General features: G+C 43.5%; 1 protein-coding gene across 2 annotated transcripts; it reads right to left on the reverse strand.

The window, feature by feature from the left end:
- Positions 1 to 16,868: 16,868 nt before the first annotated feature.
- LOC123146865 (uncharacterized) lies at positions 16,869 to 19,403 on the reverse strand. Of its 2 annotated transcripts, XR_006472947.1 has the most exons (4): positions 18,449 to 19,403; positions 18,150 to 18,347; positions 17,785 to 18,064; positions 16,869 to 17,300 (listed from the first exon to the last, which is right to left on the reverse strand). XR_006472947.1 is itself a non-coding variant. In XM_044566135.1 (3 exons), the coding sequence occupies exons 1-3, from the start codon at positions 19,358 to 19,360 to the stop codon at positions 17,837 to 17,839; spliced, it is 1,338 nt and encodes a 445-aa protein (XP_044422070.1). In that variant the 5' UTR covers positions 19,361 to 19,403; the 3' UTR covers positions 17,528 to 17,836. The 2 variants fall into 2 exon arrangements, 1 of the variants encoding a protein (XP_044422070.1); XM_044566135.1 differs by lacking the exon at positions 16,869 to 17,300 and having other exon boundaries at positions 17,528 to 18,064.
- Between the last annotated feature and the right edge of the window lie 1,569 nt (positions 19,404 to 20,972).

A 20,972-nucleotide genomic window follows, 5' to 3' on the forward strand; every position in this document is an offset into this window, starting at 1 on the left:
GTAGTCCCTGTTTCGAGTTGCAAATATTAGCAACAGAACCAGTATCAAATACCCAGGTACTACTGCGAGCATTAGTAAGGTACACATCAATAACATGTATATCACATATACCTTTGTTCACCTTGCCATCCTTCTTATCCGCCAAATACTTGGGGCAGTTCCGCTTCCAGTGACCAGTCTGCTTGCAGTAGAAGCACTCAGTTTCAGGCTTAGGTCCAGACTTGGGTTTCTTCTCTTGAGCAGCAACTTGCTTGCTGTTCTTCTTGAAGTTCCCCTTCTTCTTCCCTTTGCCCTTTTTCTTGAAACTAGTGGTCTTGTTGACCATCAACACTTGATGCTCCTTTTTGATTTCTACCTCCGCAGCTTTCAGCATTGCGAAGAGCTCGGGAATAGTCTTATTCATCCCTTGCATATTATAGTTCATCACGAAGCTCTTGTAGCTTGGTGGCAGTGATTGGAGAATTCTGTCAATGACGCAATCATCTGGAAGATTAACTCCCATTTGAATCAAGTGATTATTATACCCAGACATTTTGAGTATATGCTCACTGACAGAACTGTTCTCCTCCATCTTGCAGCTATAGAACTTATTGGAGACTTCATATCTCTCAATCCGGGCATTTGCTTGAAATATTAACTTCAACTCCTGGAACATCTCATATGCTCCATGACGTTCAAAACGTCGTTGAAGTCCCGGTTCTAAGCCGTAAAGCATGGCACACTGAACTATCGAGTAGTCATCAGCTTTGCTCTGCCAGACGTTCACAACATCTGGTGTTGCTCCAGCAGCAGGCCTGGCACCCAGCGGTGCTTCCAGGACGTAATTCTTCTGTGCAGCAATGAGGATAATCCTCAAGTTACGGACCCAGTCCGTGTAATTGCTACCATCATCTTTCAACTTTGCTTTCTCAAGGAACGCATTAAAATTCAACGGAACAACAGCACGGGCCATTTATCTACAATCATACATAAACAAGCAAGATACTATCAGGTACTAAGTTCATGATAAATTTAGGTTCAATTAATCATATTACTTAAAGAACTCCCACTTAGATAGATATCCCTCTAATCCTCTAAGTGATTACGTGATCCAAATCAACTAAACCATGTCCGATCATCACGTGAGATGGAGTAGTTTCATTGGTGAACATCACTATGTTGATCATATCTACTATATGATTCACGCTCGACCTTTCGGTCTCCGTGTTCCGAGGCCATATCTGTATATGCTTGGCTCGTCAAGTATAACCTGAGTATTCCGCGTGTGCAACTGTTTTGCACCCGTTGTATTTGAACGTAGAGCCTATCACACCCGATCATCACGTGGTGTCTCAGCACGAAGAACTTTCGCAACGGTGCATACTCAGGGAGAACACTTCTTGATAATTTAGTGAGAGATCATCTTATAATGCTACCGTCAATCAAAGCAAGATAAGATGCATAAAAGATAAACATCACATGCAATCAATATAAGTGATATGATATGGCCATCATCATCTTGTGCTTGTGATCTCCATCTCCGAAGCACCGTCATGATCACCATCGTCACCGGCGCGACACCTTGATCTCCATCGTAGCATCGTTGTCGTCTCGCCAATCTTATGCTTCCACGACTATCGCTACCGCTTAGTGATAAAGTAAAGCATTACAGCGCGATTGCATTGCATACAATAAAGCGACAACCATATGGCTCCTGCCAGTTGCCGATAACTCGGTTACAAAACATGATCATCTCATACAATAAAATTTAGCATCATGTCTTGACCATATCACATCACAACATGCCCTGCAAAAACAAGTTAGACGTCCTCTACTTTGTTGTTGCATGTTTTACGTGGCTGCTACGGGCTTAAGCAAGAACCAATCTTACCTACGCATCAAAAACCACAACGATAGTTTGTCAAGTTGGTGCTGTTTTAACCTTCGCAAAGACCGGGCGTAGCCACACTCAGTTCAACTAAAGTTGGAGAAACTGTCACCCGCAAGCCACCTATGTGCAAAGCACGTCGGGAGAACCGGTCTCGCGTAAGCGTACGCGTAATGTCGGTCCGGGCCGCTTCGTCCAACAATACCGCCGAACCAAAGTATGACATGCTGGTAAGCAGTATGACTTATATCGCCCACAACTCACTTGTGTTCTACTCGTGCATATAACATCAACATATAAAACCTAGGCTCGGATGCCACTGTTGGGTTTCGTAGTAATTTCAAAAATTTCCTACGCTCACGCAAGATCATGGTGATGCATAGCAACGAGAGGGGAGAGTATGATCTACGTACCCTTGTAGATCGACAACGGAAGCGTTTGGTTGATGTAGTCGTACGTCTTCACGGCCCGACCGATCAAGCACCGAAACTACGGCACCTCCGAGTTCTAGCACACGTTCAGCTCGATGACGATCCCCGGACTCCGATCCAGCAAAGTGTCGGGGAAGAGTTCCGTCAGCACGACGGCGTGGTGACGATCTTGATGTACTACTGCAGTAGGGCTTCGCCTAAGCACCGCTACAATATTATCAAGGACTATGGTGGAAGGGGGCACCGCACACGGCTAAGAATATGATCACGTGGATCAACTTGTGTTTCTCTGGGGTGCCCCTGCCTCCGTATATAAAGGCTCAAGGGGGGGGGGGTGCGGCCGGCCTAGGAGAGGCGCGCCAGGAGGAGTCCTACTCCCTCTGGGAGTAGGATTCCCCCCCCCAATCCTAGTTGGAATAGGATTCGCGGAGGGGGGAAAAGAGAGAGGGGGGCCGGCCCCCTCTCCTTGTCCTATTCAGACCAAGGGAGGGGAGGGGCGCGTGGCCCATCTTGGGCTGCCCCTTCTCTTTTCCACTAAGGCCCACTTAGGCCCATATAGCTCCCGGGGGGTTCCGGTAACCTCCCGGTACTCCGGTAAAATCCCGATTTCACCCGGAACACTTCCGATATCCAAACATAGGCTTCCAATATATCAATCTTTATGTCTCGACCATTTCGAGACTCCTCGTCATGTCCGTGATCACATCCGGGACTCCGAACAACCTTCGGTACATCAAAATGCATAAACTCATAATATAACTGTCATCGTAACCTTAAGCGTGCGGACCCTACGGGTTCGAGAACAATGTAGACATGACCGAGACACGTCTCCGGTCAATAACCAATAGCGGAACCTGGATGCTCATATTGGCTCCTACATATTCTACGAAGATCTTTTATCGGTCAGACCGCATAACAACATACGTTGTTCCCTTTGTCATCGGTATGTTACTTGCCCGAGATTCGATCGTCGGTATCCCATACCTAGTTCAATCTCGTTACCGGCAAGTCTCTTTACTCGTTCTGTAATACATCATCCCGCAACTAACTCATTAGTTGCAATGCTTGCAAGGCTTAAGTGATGTGCATTACCGAGAGGGCCCAGAGATACCTCTCCGACAATCGGAGTGACAAATCCTAATCTCGAAATACGCCAACCCAACATGTACCTTTGGAGACACCTGTAGAGCTCCTTTATAATCACCCAGTTACGTTGTGACGTTTGGTAGCACACAAAGTGTTCCTCTGGCAAACGGGAGTTGCATAATCTCATAGTCATAGGAACATGTATAAGTCATGAAGAAAGCAATAGCAACATACTAAACGATCGGGTGCTAAGCTAATGGAATGGGTCATGTCAATCAGATCATTCAACTAATGATGTGATCCTGTTAATCAAATGACAACTCTTTGTCCATGGTTAGGAAACATAACCATCTTTGATTAACAAGCTAGTCTAGTAGAGGCATACTAGTGACACTCTGTTTGTCTATGTATTCACACATGTATTATGTTTCCGGTTAATACAATTCTAGCATGAATAATAAACTTTTATCATGATATAAGGAAATAAATAATAACTTTATTATTGCCTCTAGGGCATATTTCCTTCAATAAAAACATATTAAGCAGTGATGAATACATGGATATTCATTGCTTTAATATGGCTGTGCGAATACTAGCGCACCAGGAAGTCCAGCTTCTCAGAGACATTCCATCTCACTATATGGATCTGAACTTTTGTGTAAGTTACTATAATCACGTACTGCATTTTTTCTCTCATTGCACTAATATTTTTTCATTCTTACTTTAGTCCATGTTCCACTATGCACGAGACTCAAGTCATCGTGAACATATGGAAATTGATACATTGAAACGATTGTTTCATAGCTGGCCTGACAGTAATGATTATCATATCTCTCAATGTGATATGGTAAGATTTTTTTTCATTTGTAACACTGCTTTACTTGGTCTTAATTAATATTCTATGTATTTCTAAACTATTTCATCATTGCAGATTTTATTGCCTTGGTATATGTTTGGGTTATTTCTATTGTTTGTCTTGGATCAAAATAGAAAAGTTGTCTCAATTTTCGATCTGATACCAATACCTACTTTCGGGAAGAATGTACTTAAAACTGTGGTCGACAATCTAACCTTGCGCTTTAAGTTGCAAACCCTGCATTCAAGGATGATATCTCTAATGGGAATGCATAGTTCCTGTTACTCCAACAAACTCACACCGGTATGAATCTTTTAAACGCATTACAATATTAATTGATTCATTCAACACACATTATGTGTTTATTTCATATGTGCAGTACCTTGTCTGGTTATTTGGTTTTTAATTATATGCACTCATTGTGCGATGGAAAGCTATATTTTCCCATACCCCAGGTGACTATTTACACCATGCTTATTTGTATACACATTGCACATGCAACTTGTTATAACAATGTTGTATAATGCCAATGTAGGATGGTTTTCAACCGAGGAAGCAATTTTTGGTGCATACTTTAAAGTACGAAGAGAATGAAGCTCAAAACAATATCCCATACATTGAACGAAGCATCATTGATCGCATCTATAGATGGACCTTCATTGCTTCAAAAGATGGACCAGACATGCTTAGTTGCGGTTTTTATAATATATTCTTGTAGCAATTATAATACAATTATTATGTGATAGTGAGTTTTATGCGAAGACATGTTTATGATACGTGTGTTGGATCACAGATATGTCGCAATTTTTGAAAATACAATTTGAGTGACATGATAACATTTTGTAGCGATCTGATTTTTTTGTAAAAATCATTTTAGCATTATATCATGTGAACATATTTTGTTTGAGACGTGCGTTGCACGTGCATGCTTACTAGTAGTTTTAAGTAACTATTTTAAATAGTGATTTAAAATTCTTTTTTGTTTAGAAATTTATTAAATGCTTTTTAAAAAGCATTATTTGCTTTCAATTTAATCATTTTGTGTTTATATTTATGTTAAAATATTGAAATAACAATTTTAAGCACCTGTTTAAACTATAATTTGAATATTTTTTCTTCAAGACTGACATGGATGCCTACCATTGGCATGCCCACGTGCTTGTAAAAATTGCGGTCATTTTAAGAATGTCCAAAAATAAACCATGTGGAATGGAGGGTGTTCGCGTAGGCCAAAAGACTTTGTTTGAGGGTACATTGTTTCTCGACATCCTTGAGATGACCCTAATTTTTTTAATTGATTTTTATAACCAATTCAAGGCACCTTGTCAACTTTTATTTTTTTTGACAAATTTTGCATTCCCTAGAGCTTTCTCATTCAAAAAAGGTCGATAAATAGCAAGACATGTCGCAACTTGTATATAGTGTAAAAAATTGTTCAAACAAAGCATGGATGCGTAACATGAGCATGCCCACCTTCTTTTAAAAGTTGGGGTCATTTAAAGTTTTTTAAAAACAGACCACATTCGACGGAGAAAAGCATGTGAAAGCATCTAGAGAAGCAACGGAGAAAACATCTAGAAGGCTCCATGTGAAAGCATGTTGTTTCTCAACATCCTAGAGATGGTCCCAAATTTTTTCAGTGGCTTGTATTACCAATTCAGGGAACCTTGCCAATTTTTTTTAATTTTCAACAATTTTTGCAATGTCTGAAGCTTTCTTAGTCAAAAAAGGTTGATAAATGGCCGAATGTATCGCAACTTGCTTAGGGTGTCGAAAATCGTTCAAACCCGACATGAATGCCTACCATGGGCATGCCCACCTTATTGCAAAAGTTGAGGTCATTTCAAAAATATTCAAAAATAGACCATGTTCAATGGAGGGTTTCCGGGTAGGCCAGAAGGCTCCGCCTGAGAGCATGTTGTTTCTCGACATCCTTTAAATGGCCCCAATTTTTTCCTATGACCTTGTATGACCAATTTAAGGCACCATGCCAAGTTGTTTTGGTTTTCGACAAATTTTGCATTTTTTATAGTTTTCCCAATCAACAGAAGACCGATAAAATGGCTGGACGTGTCACATCTTGCATACGGTGTCGAAAATCGTTCAAAACTGACATGGACGCCTACCATGGGCATGACCACCTACTTGCAAACTTGGAGTAATTTCAAGGGTGCACAAAAATAGAGCATGTTGAATAGAGGGTGTTTGTGTAGGCTAGAAGGCTTCATCTAAGAGCACGTTATTTCTCGACATACTTGAAATAGCCCCAAGTTTTTATAAGTCTGACCAATTCAAGGAACCATGCCAAATATTTTGGGGTTTTGATAAGTGCTGCATTTTCTGGAGTTTTCTTGGTGAAAAAGAGCGATGAATGGCCGACGTATCGCAACGTGCATGCGGTGTCGGAAGTTATTCAAACTAGGCATAGGTGCCTAACATGGGCATGCCACCTCCTTGCAAAAGTTGAGGTCATTTCAACGACGTCCAAGAATAGACTATGTGCAATGAAGGTTGTTCTGATAGGCCGAAAGGGTCCATTTGAAAGGACCTTATTTTCTATGTTCGTTAAATGGCCCCAATTTTTTCCATCAGTTTCTGTAACCAATTTAAGGTATCATGCCAAGTAGTTTGGATTTTTGACAAATTTTACATTTTCTAAAGTTTTCATGGTGAAAAAGGATCAATAAATGGCCGGACATGTCGCAACATGCAAATGGTGTTGGAAGTCGTTCAAACCTAACATGGATGTTTCATATGTCCGTGCCAAACTAATGCAAGAAGTTAGAGTCGTTTATCTATAGTCTAAAAAAACTACCAGTCGAGAGAAGTGTGCTAGACTAATCCACACGGATACATCCGTAAACATGAGGTTTTTTATAATCAACTTTTTTGTAATGCATACATTTCTTAAATTTTATTTTTTAAAGGAAAATCTTTTAAAATTCCAGAACATTTTCAAAATTTTGAAGAATATTTTTTGGTATTCCAAACAATATTTCAATTTTTTGAACTGATTTCAAAAGAATAATAAAGCTCAAAAGGAGAAAAATAATGAAAAAATAGAAACAAAATTTTTAGGCCTTGGGCCAACTAGGCGACGACATCGCTCTCATGGGCGCATGCTGGGGATGCCCAAATGTTTGCAGATTTGGGAAAGTTCATACTTTTTTCGTAATTTCTTAAAAATCTTTCACAGATTTTCCAAAAAATAATCTATTGTTCCTGAACTTTTTCTCAAGTTTATGAATCTTTTTGTAAAAAAAGTTCTACCTACACAAAAAATTCATAGTTTTTTTAAATTGGAAATATTTTATAGATTTTAAAAAAATCACGAAAAAGTTACAAAAACCAGTTCAAGAAATTGAAAAAGATTAACAAATTTGAAAAAAGCCGAGGTGCTAAATACGGTGGAAATCTATTTTTTTCCGCTATCTGCGGCAAGTTGTGGCTCATTTGCATAGAGGCAAGCGACCTAGCAAGTGAGATGGGCCGCCCCAACTATGAGATAATGCATGTGCTACAGTATCCGGTTTGGAAAATGATCTGTTTCAACCGGCTGATTTTCCACTCCATCAACCGCCACGCTCGCTTGACACGTGTCTCATGTGCAGCCCACCCACCGGTTTCCCATCTCACAGCGTTATCTCTACGCGAGATCTTCATCCACACGTTTCCTCCAGCCTTCTTCTTGAGCAAACCCTATCGTACGTCGTTCGTCACCGGACATTGCTCCATCCTTCGCTGATACCTTCTCCAATCACTGTGTTGCAAGCTCCACGGAAAAAAATGATGCACACTGAAGTCTCCCCTCCACCTTTGTCCCAAGCGGCCAGCACGAGATCGCCATGGCCTCATCTCCTTGCTTCATCCCGCCCGCTTCATCTCCTTTTGCTTCATCCCGCCATGGTTGCGACCACCGCCTGCTTCATCCCGACAATGCTTCAGTGCAGCACGACCGAGGAGGCCGAAGGCGGCGCCACTTACCGTACTGCTGCAACGCAACATGCATGGGGAGGCAGGCACGCATCACCGCCGGTGTGCCATGCTGCAATTAAGCGCGTGCTGCTGCCGACAACGCTGCAATGAAATGCACACTGTTGCCGGCCGTGTGCTAAGGCAAGGACGTCACAGTGTAGTGGCCGGTCCTGTCGGCAGCGCGGCAAGTCAAGGACGACGCAATGATGTGGCTGGTGCTGCCGGCGGTGCGACAAGTCCAGGACGACGATGCTGCAATGTAACATGCATTGTTGCCCGTGACGCGACAAGTCAAGGACGACAACGCTGTAATGTAACATGCATTGCTACCGGCGATGCGACAAGTCAAGGACGGCGGCGCTGCAAAGAAGTAGCTGCTGCTGGCGGCGGCGCGACAAGTTGAGGACGGCGACACTGCAATGAAGCGTCGATTGAGCGAGACACTGACAATGGGGGCGGTGATCATCGTCCTTTTGGCTTTTTTTTTTTTGCAGAACCAAAGCTGCTGCGTGGCGAGGATGTAGACTGGTGGCGTCATGCCTTGATAATGTTGTCTGCGTCTGGATTGCAACATCACCGCTGTGATTAGGTCATCGGCGCTGGCACCGGTGCCACGGTGAAGAGATAAGTAGCGTGGTTCATAACATCCGTCGTTGGTCATGGCGGAGTTGCGTTGTTGCTTGTACTAGGGTGGTGGATGTGAGGCAAGGGGAGGACGATGGCTGCTTCGTTTTGCTTTTGATCGAACGGCTCTCCAGGCGGCTTAATTCTGGATCAAATCAACCGACTGATTTGTAGCAGCCCTCATCCGGTTTTGGGAACCGTCTCGAAGGTTCCTGAAATAATTTTCATTAGTTTTCATTTTTTAGTTTCTTTTTTCTTTTTCTGTTTCTTCTTTTCCATATAACCAGTTTTTTATTTTTTCATATATATAAATTTTCAAAAAATATTCATAATTTAAAAAATTGTCCAAATTTTGAAAAAATGTTCAGGATTCCAAAATTTTGTTCGCATATTAAAAAAATGTTTAAACTTTAAATTTATATTCTCTTTTTTCAAAAAAAAATATCCAGGATTCCAAAGATTTGTTTGCATATTAAAAGCCCTAAAATGCTCAGTCCTAGGCTTAACATAATAACTAGCTTATGATAATTGACTAGAATATCTAGAGTGCATTATCTTAAATAATTGAATACTGGAGAGACCATTCAAGATTAATCTAAGAGTGCCTTATATATAGCTAAGGTACACTGGCACAAGAACACAGACAATTGAAGCTACCAAGTTAAGTTCTAAGACAAGGTAGCGGAGTTGGTCAGCATGTGAAAGGACGATCTTTTAGCACCATGAATCCACAAATAAGGATGAGCATCATGTCGATGGGCACTTTTGGCTGTCATGCATTAACCTGGCAGAGGAAACAAATTTAAACAAGCTCTGGTCACTATCGCGATGAGGAAATATGGAGTTTTTATACTCCCTTTGTCCTAAAATTCTTGTTTTAGATTTGTCTAAATACGGATGTACCAAATCACGTTTTAGTATTAGATACATCCGTATCTGGTCACTATCGCAATGAGGAAATAGGGAGTTTTTATGTGTTAAGAACGTGGCAACTGGAAAATCAAACACAACATGGTGAGAGCATATAGAAACCCAATGGCCAATGAAATTTAGATGGGGCAACTAACATCATTTAGTCTAGCAACTGTCTGATGCAAAACATATTATTGCCAGTGGCAAATAAAACATAATACATGCTAATAGCAGAAAGAAATAGCGAAGTACTTGATGCAGAGTTTAACCGGAACTAATAATTCGTATCGAACCCCAAGGCAAATAAATTAGGATGAGACAACCTCAGCTTACCTAGAAACTATACTATGCAAAACAAAAGGGCATGATACCATTAGAGAAGATTGCAGAATGCAAAAGAGAAACTTAGTTAAGGAAAGCTGCGTAAAATTGTTGAATTGTCCATATTATCCACTCCACCATTTGGTTTCTATTTCCATGGAAGGATGAGGGCGTGGCACAAAAGTTTGGAAATATAGCTAATAAATGGTATATGCACAACTAAACTCTATGATTCGCATGCTAACAATTACATTTACGTTTCACCTGCGTGCGTGCAAATAGTGCATTCCACGGAAGAATATGCCTCGAAGATGTTGTATATCTTTGCGCATCCATCATTACTTGCCGAGGCCTCCTCTGACAGCTTCACAATCATTTTTTTAAGCATCGACGCACATTTGAATACGAGTTTCAAGAAATCAATATCATGATCGTATCCTTTAAACTCTTTGATCTCCACTTCTTCGAGAGCAAACAAGGGGATTGTTTGAGATCTCCAGTTTGAAGGCTCACAAGGACAACCAAATGGGCATTCTTCTTCTTCCACCTAAAACCAAAAGTTATATGTGAATTACTACACATTGTATCATTAGGGTATATATATAACTAAAGCGTAGAATTACCGCTGATCTCTGTAGGATGACTTTAAGCCTCCTCATGGAACCAAAATTTTTAACCATCCTTCGGAGATGAAACACGAGTGGTCCAAAAACATGTCCATTTGTTGTGAGATTTAGCTCCAGAACAGAAAACTCGGCAACCATATGCTTCTCTATCTCCTGTGCAAAGGTGTTCTTGTCTCCTAGGCCTAAAATGTGGACGATCTGAAAAAACAATTTGACAAGATACATATATCATTAACACATTTAGTTTGGTTGAAGCTTTGCAGTAAACTGAGCGGGGAGATGAGACCCACTGCATAGACCCAAATCTCCAGCGAAGGGAGATGTCCTTGTCTCTCTGCTGTCTGTAGCATCACCTGATCTAGAGACTCCAAATACCAAAAGCACTAGGCTCCCTCTCAAAGCTGTAGTACCAGCAGTCCCACGAGACGTTCTCCAGCATCGGTGCCAAGACGGAGATGCTGACCCCCAAGGCGGTGAAGGACATGGTCAATTGCTTAAGCAGGGGGGCGACGATGTTGACACGGCGTGTCCGCTTGCCCCAGCGGTCGACGACGAGCTCGTGCAGCGACGCGGAGCTGACACTCAACTCGCCCCTGTCATTCTCAATGCTCCGGAGCCGAAGTGTGCGCAAGCGTGGGCAGCAGGAGAGCAAGGGGTCGAGATCCGGGACGCTGCCCGACAGAGAAAGCGTCTCGAGCGCCGGGAATTTGATGCCAGCCGGCACGCGGAGCAAGAGGAGACATGACGCCAGCTCGATGGAGGTGGCGCGGTAGAAGCAAGACCAGGGCCGTACTTGAGAAAAGGGAGGCCCGGTGCGAAATCAAATTATGGGCACTTGGCATTTTTTTCCTTTTCTTAACTTTTCCATGTCATGACTCATAGTTCCTAATTCTTCTGAAGACACTGAAGAAGGTAAAACTAAGAGACAAACATCCAATGTTAAAAATTGGACATATATACATAAAAAGGATTGAAGCTACCTTAGCCTTCAATTGCAGTCAGGCTCCAATTGATGCTGATGCACATAAGTTGCAGCGCTGGCAACAGGCAGCTAAGTGGTCGAGAGAAACACTGATATGCAACCCTACCGATTTGAGACCTAAGAAGAATAGAACACAAATAAAAAATGGGGATTGAGAGTGGAACATTACCTATTCAATGTTCGTCGCAATGGGTTATTTGTGGAAATAGCATAGAATTAGCAGATGGGGATTGGGAGTGGAACGTTACCTATTGAAAGTTCATCGCAATGGATTATCTTGTGGTAAATGCGGAAAAAAAGATGGGGGATTCAGAGTGGAACATTAGCAAGGAAATAATGTTGATGAGGATTTAGGAATTAGGAGTAAACTAAGGATCAAGGAGTGAAGATTGATGAGGAGTAGGAAGGGGTATTGTACCTGCTGTCTAAAGAAGCCGAAGAGTAGATAAAGAACCATGGGTGAGAACCTCATTTTTTTATGGAAAAAAGAGCCATGCGTTGAGGAGAGGCTGGATAATTTCTTCATGCAGGTTCCCATGTAGTACTAGTATTGGCCGAGTTAATTAAGCGCCAGGTTCCCATGCGTGAGGAGAGGCTGGTACATTCCTGCTTTGATTATTCAACCGTCCATGGTAATAAGTGTACCTACCTCCTACTAACCCCAGCAATTAACTAATACTCTCGCTGATTTGGGGGCCCTGCTGACTTTGAGGCCCTGTGCAGGCGCACACGCTGCACATGTGCCTGGTACGGGCCTGAGCAAGACAGGTCCGTTCAAGTGCCCGCGGAGGGTGAAGGCGAACTCCTCCGGCGCGAGCCGCGCAGCAGAGACTTGACGCCGGCGGGGTCGAGGAGGGGGCTGTGCCTCTCGTCGTAGTGGGGGACGCGGATTTCCAGGAGGGGAACTGTTGGAGGGTGGACGCGGCCGAGCGCCGCTTTGAGCAAGGGGAACGGGACGTCGCTGAAGACGATCTGGCGAAGGCATGCTCAGAGGCCGCGCCACCGGCGGGAGAGGACGCTGGTGCGCGCGGCTAAGCGGGCGCAGCGGAGGTGGGCGAGGACGAGGAGGAGCAGGTCATCGGGGAGGGCGCTGATGCGGTCCACTCCACCATCTCCTGGAGCTGGAGGTGGCTGCTGCTGGGAGGAAGGGGAGCGGTGCCCCGATCTCAACTCCATCGTCGGGGTCGGGGGCGTAGCTTCACAAAACAAAAACCCTAGGTTTACTACGTGCGCACGTTCCCCTCCCAGTTTCCTTTTTGGAATCCTCCTAGCTATAATCATGTAAAGCTGACAAATTGTCATGACGGTTTGGTTAGGTTTGAGACCCCGGATTCTGCGCTCCAGGTTTGAGACCCCTTCTCTATTTATTATCTAATCTTTTTAGGGAATTTTGAGTAGGGCGTTTTGATGCCTAGGCTCATCTGCATCCGGTTAAAAAAATTCGTAAAAAATACAAACAAATTCAAAAAATTCCAAATAAAATTTGTGTGGTAGACAATTTGATGCGTGAGGCCAGCTTCAAATTTCAATTCATTTGGACATATGAGCAACTCTCAGCAAAAAAGACAAATCAGGCCAAATCAGAACATGAACAATAAACATTTTTACAGACCCCCAATTTGTCTTTTTTGCTGAGAGCTGCTCATATGTCCAAATAATTTAAAATTTGGAGCGAGCCTCACGCATCAAATTGTCTACCACACAAATTTTATTTGGTATTTTTTGAATTTTTCTAGTATTTGTTTTGATTTTTTTCATCGGCGCGGGTGCAGATGAGCTCGGGTGCAGAAATGGATTTTCGGGGAATTTTCTATTATCTATTAATGTGTATCTAATTCATGCTATAATATTTTTTGAAAATTATGGAATTAGAGAAATGTACATGCTCTTTCATTTCATTTGCGAGGAGTTGGATGAGAAGAATTAAACTTTTCTTATGGATAAAAGGCGCAAGGAGCGCCCGGCTTTAAATTAAAAAACCAACAAAGTCATACAAAATCTTACAACCAAAAGGAATACATAGCCGAAAACAGAAAACAGAGCATAAGTCTAAACATTACAAAGCCACTCAAAAGGTATAGCTCAACATCGTCGAAGTAGATTAGTAAAATGGGGGTAGCCGATATCACTGGCTGGAGCTTCGGTTGATGGTGTGCATGCATTTGATCTCGCGAAGCACCTCGAAGGTCATGTAACTGTCCTTCTTCTTACCCAGAGGACTCCACTGCTTAAAGAAAAGAGACCATTTGAATAAGTAGTTAGCAGGACGAGTAGGTAATTTTCCTTCGATAAGCAACTTTCTTGCACGTGTTCCTAAGCACCGGCCAAAGCGAAGGGCACAAACGCTCGCCAAGCTACTCTACGTTGCTGGCTTCTAGTGGCGCACACCAGAGCAAACTGATCTGCCATGGAACTATAGGTGTGGAATAGTTTCATGGTGCAAACGATCGCCATTTAGAAGTTGGCAATGCGCCTATTCTTGGCCTCGTCAACACCTATGGTGCAAACTTTGCTTTTAGAAAAAATGATTTTCATCCCATACATACATTGCTTCCAAGCAAATACGAATAATTTTAATAGTCACCAAACTTCGCATGTCGGGATCGAAGAGAAGCATCGTATCGTCGTCGTATTGGATACGCATCACTTCATCAGGGATGAGGTGAGTCACCAGACCTTTGAGGTGCCCTGCTTCTTTGGCTTTGGTCGTCATGGAAGATAGAGAATCTGTGACTAAATCAAACAGAATGGGCGAGATAGGATCTCCTTGACGTAGGCCTCTCTTATTATGAAAGAATGGGCCCAACTCCCAATTGATGCAAATACATAGTAGTTTGTCAACTTGAGACAAGTTGCAAGATCCTATGGATAAATCCTGCTTGTAACCCTTTCCGTTGCAGAAACTCTCGAAGAAAATACCAACTTACTCAGGCATATGCTTTTTCAAAGTTAAGTTTTACAAGAACAGCGGGAAGTTTTTTTACCTCTAAGCTCATGGACAATTTCGTTGAGACAAAGAACTCCCTCCATGATAAAACAACCTTTAATAAAAGCTGTTTGTGCCCGATCAACAATTTTAACCGCTATAGGACTTTTAAGCGCATTGCATATACTTTGACGACCAGTTTAAATTGTACGTTGATAGGCGCGATAGGACGGCCATAATTGGGTAATACGATCCGGCCCTATGATTTTAGGGATTAAAGTTAGGATCACGATCTTAAGGATTAAAGCTAGGATCATGAAATTAATACGTATGATATCAACCACTCCTAGTCTGAGACCAAAAGTTTGAGAACTACCCAACAAAGTATAAAGGAGGAGGCAACCGGGAAGCCGTTTGGTCCCTACCAAGGTTTTGGCTATCAAATCCCAGAAAATTTCCCCGGGGGGGGGGGGGGGGGGGGGGGCGAGAAATGCTGTAACCGTGGATACCGTTCAAAATATATTGGTGTTAAGCTCGAAAATTTCAGAATCTTGATGCTGGCGTAGTGGCTATTGCGTTCTTCCTGTCGTCGATGCCTGAGGTGTGGAGTTTGATTCCACCCTATGCCTCTATTTTTTTATATATACAAAATGTACACTGTGTATCCTCAAAAATTGGCAAAAATAAATCGCAACAACGATACTAGAGAACACATGACCTTCTGAGTAGAAGATGTACGAGGGCTATGCGAACCACTGCGCCATCAATACTGAGTTATTTTATTTGATTTCCCGTGCTACCTGACTATGCTTTCAACATCAAAATTTAAAATTTTCAGAAAAAAACCATTTTTTTGCTTGGTACGGGCTTTTCTCGTGGGGTAGCAGGAAATGTGGATATTGGGCGATATCCGAATTTTTTGCCCGGTACCCAAAACCCTGGTCTCGACATTGTGTCAGTTTTCAATGCCTTGAGCGCATCATCAGTTTCTTCTTCAGAAAAACAGAGAGCAAGAACCTCTTTGTCCAAATAGGAAACCGAACGAGCAAAAATCCAAAAACCAGTAGCCAATACAACCCTTCTGGAATCCTCCACCCCAATGAGATCTTTGTAGAAGCTATATATATGTGTGTTTATTAAGATCCACAACAGAAGAAATTTCTCCCTGGTTGGTAAGGAGACGTGGGATCATTGTCCTTCTTTTGTGACCATTAGCAATGGCATGAAAGAACTTGGTGTTAGCATCTCCTTTGATGTGCGTCAAGTGGCGTAATCTTGGTTCCAATAAATCTCTTCTTCTTTGTAAAGATTGATGGTTTTATTCTCCAGCACGTAACGACCTTGGCAGTTTGCTTCCGAGAGGCCCTCCAAGCGCCGAAATGCCCCCCCCCCCCCCCCCCCCCCCCGAGCGATGCCATGAATTGGATCTACCGACATTGCCTTGGAACGGTTGGCCTTGGGAAACTCATTAGAGGCCACCAGTGCCTCTTTCAGCTTGTCAGTCACTACTACAGAATGGGGCTATGAAAACACACCTATCACACACCCTTTGATCGAACTATGTATTGTGTAACATCAGACACAGTTCGAGAACAAATCGTATGTGTGATGTCGTAATATCACATACAATTCAATAACGCGACTATGCAACAGTTTTTATAAAAGATGTGTGTGTGATGTGGCAGAGCCCTTCCTCTGTGCAAGGAGAAAGCATGGTACATCATGAGAGCGGATCACATGGGAACGGAGGAGTGGTACCCACTAGAGAGGTGACATGCTTAGAAGATTGCTTTATTTCTTTTCAGGTATGGTTGGAGCGTGGTGGTTTAGTTTAGGTCAAAATAAGATCCAACGGCTCTTGTTTATCAATTAACTGACGATGCACTCAATCATAGTTCATATATTCCTTTTTTTTCTTGGATTCTGTAGCATACTCGACAGATGATTTTTTTTATCTTCAAACCTTAATGTTAAGTCCTGGAATCAATCTCCTATTTGTTTGATAAATCTTGATCAGTCAAGAAGCGATCTATATCGAAGATAAAAAATGCAATACACCTATAATTATTTCAGATATGTCTGCCTATATATATCCATGATTAATAGGTTCATATTGACAAAATAGTGCCCCTAGTGTTTTGGTACATTGAAATGCTTGATCATATACACATATACCCAAATGAAATACCAGAAAATAAATGATACATTAGAAAAGAGAGTAAACAGGAAATAAATATCAGTTTCAGACCGGAGTGGCATGTGACCTTTCACTGCTGCTCAGTTTACTTCCGGTGAAAACATGTAGTCCATCGGCACAATGAAGGATCACAAGTAGAAATTGAAATAGTAGGCTTAACATAATTACTAGCTTACAGTAATTGACTGGAATAGGTAGAGTGCATTAACTTAAATGACTGAATGGAAAGAAACCATTCAAGGGTAACTAAGAGCACCTTATATATAGCTAAGCTACTCTACCAAAAGAACACATCAGATGATAGACAATCAAAGCAACCAAGCAAAGTCTTGAGACGAGATAATAGTGTTGGTCAGCATGGGAAAGGATGTTCTTGTTGATGCGCACCATGAATCCACATATGTAAGGATGAGTATCACGTGGACGAGCAATTCTGGCTGTCGTGCATTAACCTTGCAGAAGATACAAAATGAAGCAAGCTCCGGTCACCATCGCAACTAGAAAATGTGGAGTAGTTGTTATATGTGTTAAGAATGTTGCCACTGAAAATAAAACACAATATGCTAAGAGCAGAAAAAAAAACCCAGTGGACAATGAAATTCAGACGAGACAACTAACTTGATGCAGAGTTTAACTGAACTAATAATTTGCGTCAAACCCCAAGGCATATTAATTCAGATAAGACAACATTGGCTAACCTAGAAACTTGGATACCACTGCAAAACAAAAGGGTACAATCTCAACAGAGAAGATTGCAAAATGCAAAAGAGCAAATTAGGTAAGGAAAACCACGTAAAAATATTAAATTGTGCTTATTATCCACTCCCCCATTTGGTTATTTCCATGAAATATGAGGGATAAACACAAAAATTCGGGAATATAGCATGTTTAGTTAGATAATGATTGGCATACATGCACAACTAAACTCTATGACTATGCAACAGTGCTCATGCTAATAATGCATGCCAAACATATGCTCACCAGAGTTGTGGTAAACATTGTAATGCACAGACGAATATGCCTTGAAGATGTTCTATATCTTTGCGCATTCATCATTACTTGCCGTGGTCTCCTCTGACAACATCATTGTCGTCTTTTTAAGCATTGGTGCACATTGGGATATCAGTTTCAAGAAATCAATCTCCTGACCGTATCCTTGAAACCCGTTGACCTCCACTTCCTCGAGAGCAGACAAGGAGATGGTTTGAGATCTCCAGTTCCAAGGCTCACAAAAACAATCAAATGGGCATTCTTCTTTCATCTAAAACCAAATATTATTACACTTTGGTGAACCACTACACATTGCATTATTATTATTAAGGTATATAACTAAGGCAGAGAATTACCGTTGATCTCTCTAGGATGACCTTAAGCCTGCGTATAGAACCACAAATTCGAGCCATCTTAAGGAGATGAAACACGAGCGCTCCAAAAGCATGTCCATTTGTTGTGAGATGTAGTTCCAAAACAGAAAATCCAGCAATCATGTGCTTCTCTATCTCCTGTGCAAAGGTGTGCTCTTCGTTGCCTAAAACACGCGAGGTCTGGAAAAACAATTTGATGGGGTATATATCATGCATTCACAGATTTAGTTAGTTTGATCGAAATTTTGCAGTAAATAAATTGAGCGGGAGAAGAGACGCACGGTGCGGGAACAAATCTTCAGTGTAGGGACATGTCCTTGTCTCTCTCCCATCTGTAGTGTCACCCGCTCTAGCCTCCAAAGACCAAACACAATAGACACAATAGACGGATCGTGGTACCTGCAGTCCCATGAGACCTTCTCCACCATTGGTGCCAAGACGGAGATGCTGCCACCCGAGGAGACAAAGGACATGCTCAATTGCTTGAGCATGGGGGCGACGATGTCGATACGGTGCTTCCTTTGGTACAAGCGGGCGACGAAGAGCTCCTGCAGCCACAGCGAGCTGACCCTCAGGTCGCCCCCATGGATAACATTGCGCAGCCGGAGCGCCCGCAAGCGCGGGCAGCAGGAGAGCAACGGGTCGAGATCGGGGACCCTGCCCGACAGAGACAGCGTCTCTAGCGCCGGGAAGTCGACGCCGTCCGGCACGCGGAGGAAGAGGAAAAAGTTGACCAGGACGATGGAGGTGGTGCGGGGGAAGCAAGGCAGGTCGACGACGAGGGAACGATCGGTTAAGTCTGACGGGAAGCGGAAGACGAACTCCTCCGGCGCGAGCCGCGCGGCAGCGCGCAGCAGCGAGTTGAAACCGAGGCTGCCGACGTGGGTTTTGGTGCCCGGCCGGTGCACATAGGGGACGCGGATTTCCAGGAGGGAAACCGCGGGAGCGTTGACGCGGCCGAGCGCCGCTTCGAGCGAGGGGAAGGTAACGTCGCGGAAGACGATCTCGTGGAGGCGGGTCCAGAGGCCGCCGCTGCCGCTCCAGCGGCGGGAGAGGACCCTGGTGCGCACGGCGGTGGCGATGCATCGGAGGCGGGCGAGGATCAGGAGGAGCAGGTCGTCGGGGAGGGCGCTGATGTGGTCCTCAGTCTGGGAGGAGGAACGGAGGCTACGATGCCCCGATCTCGACTCCATCGAAGCTCAAAAACCCTACGTGCGTACGTTCGTTCCCCTCGCAGGTTGCTAATTACGTAAGCTTCAGCCAATTACGTATCTCTACTACTATTAAACAAGCAAACATATTCATCGCTAAACGCACCCAGCCTAATCTACACATAACATCCCTGATCAATTATAGCCTCACGATCCAAATCACTTGATTTCATCTAGCCATCCAGATTACACTAACCGCCAGCCAAGAGTGCGTTTAGCGATTTTAGAGTGCGGACGAAAACTCTGCCCTCCCGCTACGACGCGCGGCCACGACCCAACTATCACGCACGAAAAAAGGAAAGAGATCACAATCGGATCACCTCATCCTCAACCGGGCGCTGCACCTCCGGCTTGCCATCGCATGCCCTCCCAGTGGCGTGATCCTCCTCCCCCTCCTCGCCAGTTTTCGTCTTTGCCATCGAGAGGTGTTCAAGGGGGGCGACGGCGGTGGACAGCAGCGGCGCAATGGCGGACAACAGTGCATGTGCGGCACACAGCGGCAGCGGCCGTAGGGCCACAACAGGCGAGTAGGTGGTGCGGCTGAGGGCAGGAGAAGGGAGGCCGGGCAGCGCCGAAGGCGGAGCTTGGCCACGAGCATGGCGCGCAGAGGCTGTTGCTGCTGCTAGCCCCATGTTGGCAGCCCCGTGCTAGCGCCCTGCAGCCGCATCACCGAGCGGCAACCCCGCCGCCACACCCCCGCACGAGCACAGCGTCACCGCATCGGCAAGCCACAGCCCCGCCATACTCGACCGGAGGTCGCCGATGCCTTCCGCAACTTTTGGGTCAACACCCAGATTGGACACCTCCTTTTTAGCTTCTTGTTGTGTTTGGTTAACATGTTTCTATGAAATTGTAGATTTCAGTAAGGTTCTGCTGTGTGTTCACATTAATTCAGAAATTGTATATATGTATCAATCGACTGCATCCGATGTTGTGCTTCTCATGTTCCCTTGACAAGATTGCTGGATGGAAAGAAGGTTTTGCTTTCAGGATTTCTGGTGTGTGTACGACCCTGTAAATAACTCTCTTTCATCTCATGCAGCAGCAGAGGCTTAGAGGAAGGCGATGCAGCGTGGAGACACATGGGATGCTGCAGGTTGTAGTCCTTTTAGTTTGTTGATAATTTCTCTGACATAGATTGTAAGTTATATATTAGAAATAGATTTTAATTTGTGTATTGTGTGGATTCCAAAACTAAACTGCTTCTACTGAAAAGCTCCCTTGTACTAGAGTTTTCCTAAAGCTAATGGAATTCCCTTGTACATACATTTGCATGATGACTATTTTTTCAAGATACATGTAACAAAGAGGAGGAGCTCAGGGAGCTGAGTGTGAAAGGATAAAGGAGTCAGGAAGGAGAAATCATATGTTGGCTTAATTAATTCTTCCTAATCAGTATGCTTTTCATATTGCCGTTTATTGAACTAATATAGTTTGCTTTTGATTAAGGATCTTGACATGGCACCTAGCTGTTTTTGATTTTCTGTAGCTTTTGTTGATCTTCTCCTTGTTCGGCTTAAATTTCTCATTGTTTTTCCTATTCCTTTGCAGGAACATGAACCTGATGATGACCCATAATTGGATGTATGTGAGA

This window comes from Triticum aestivum, chromosome 7A (genome assembly GCF_018294505.1).
Source record: "Triticum aestivum cultivar Chinese Spring chromosome 7A, IWGSC CS RefSeq v2.1, whole genome shotgun sequence".
In the NCBI taxonomy this organism is placed as follows: Eukaryota; Viridiplantae; Streptophyta; class Magnoliopsida; order Poales; family Poaceae; genus Triticum; species Triticum aestivum.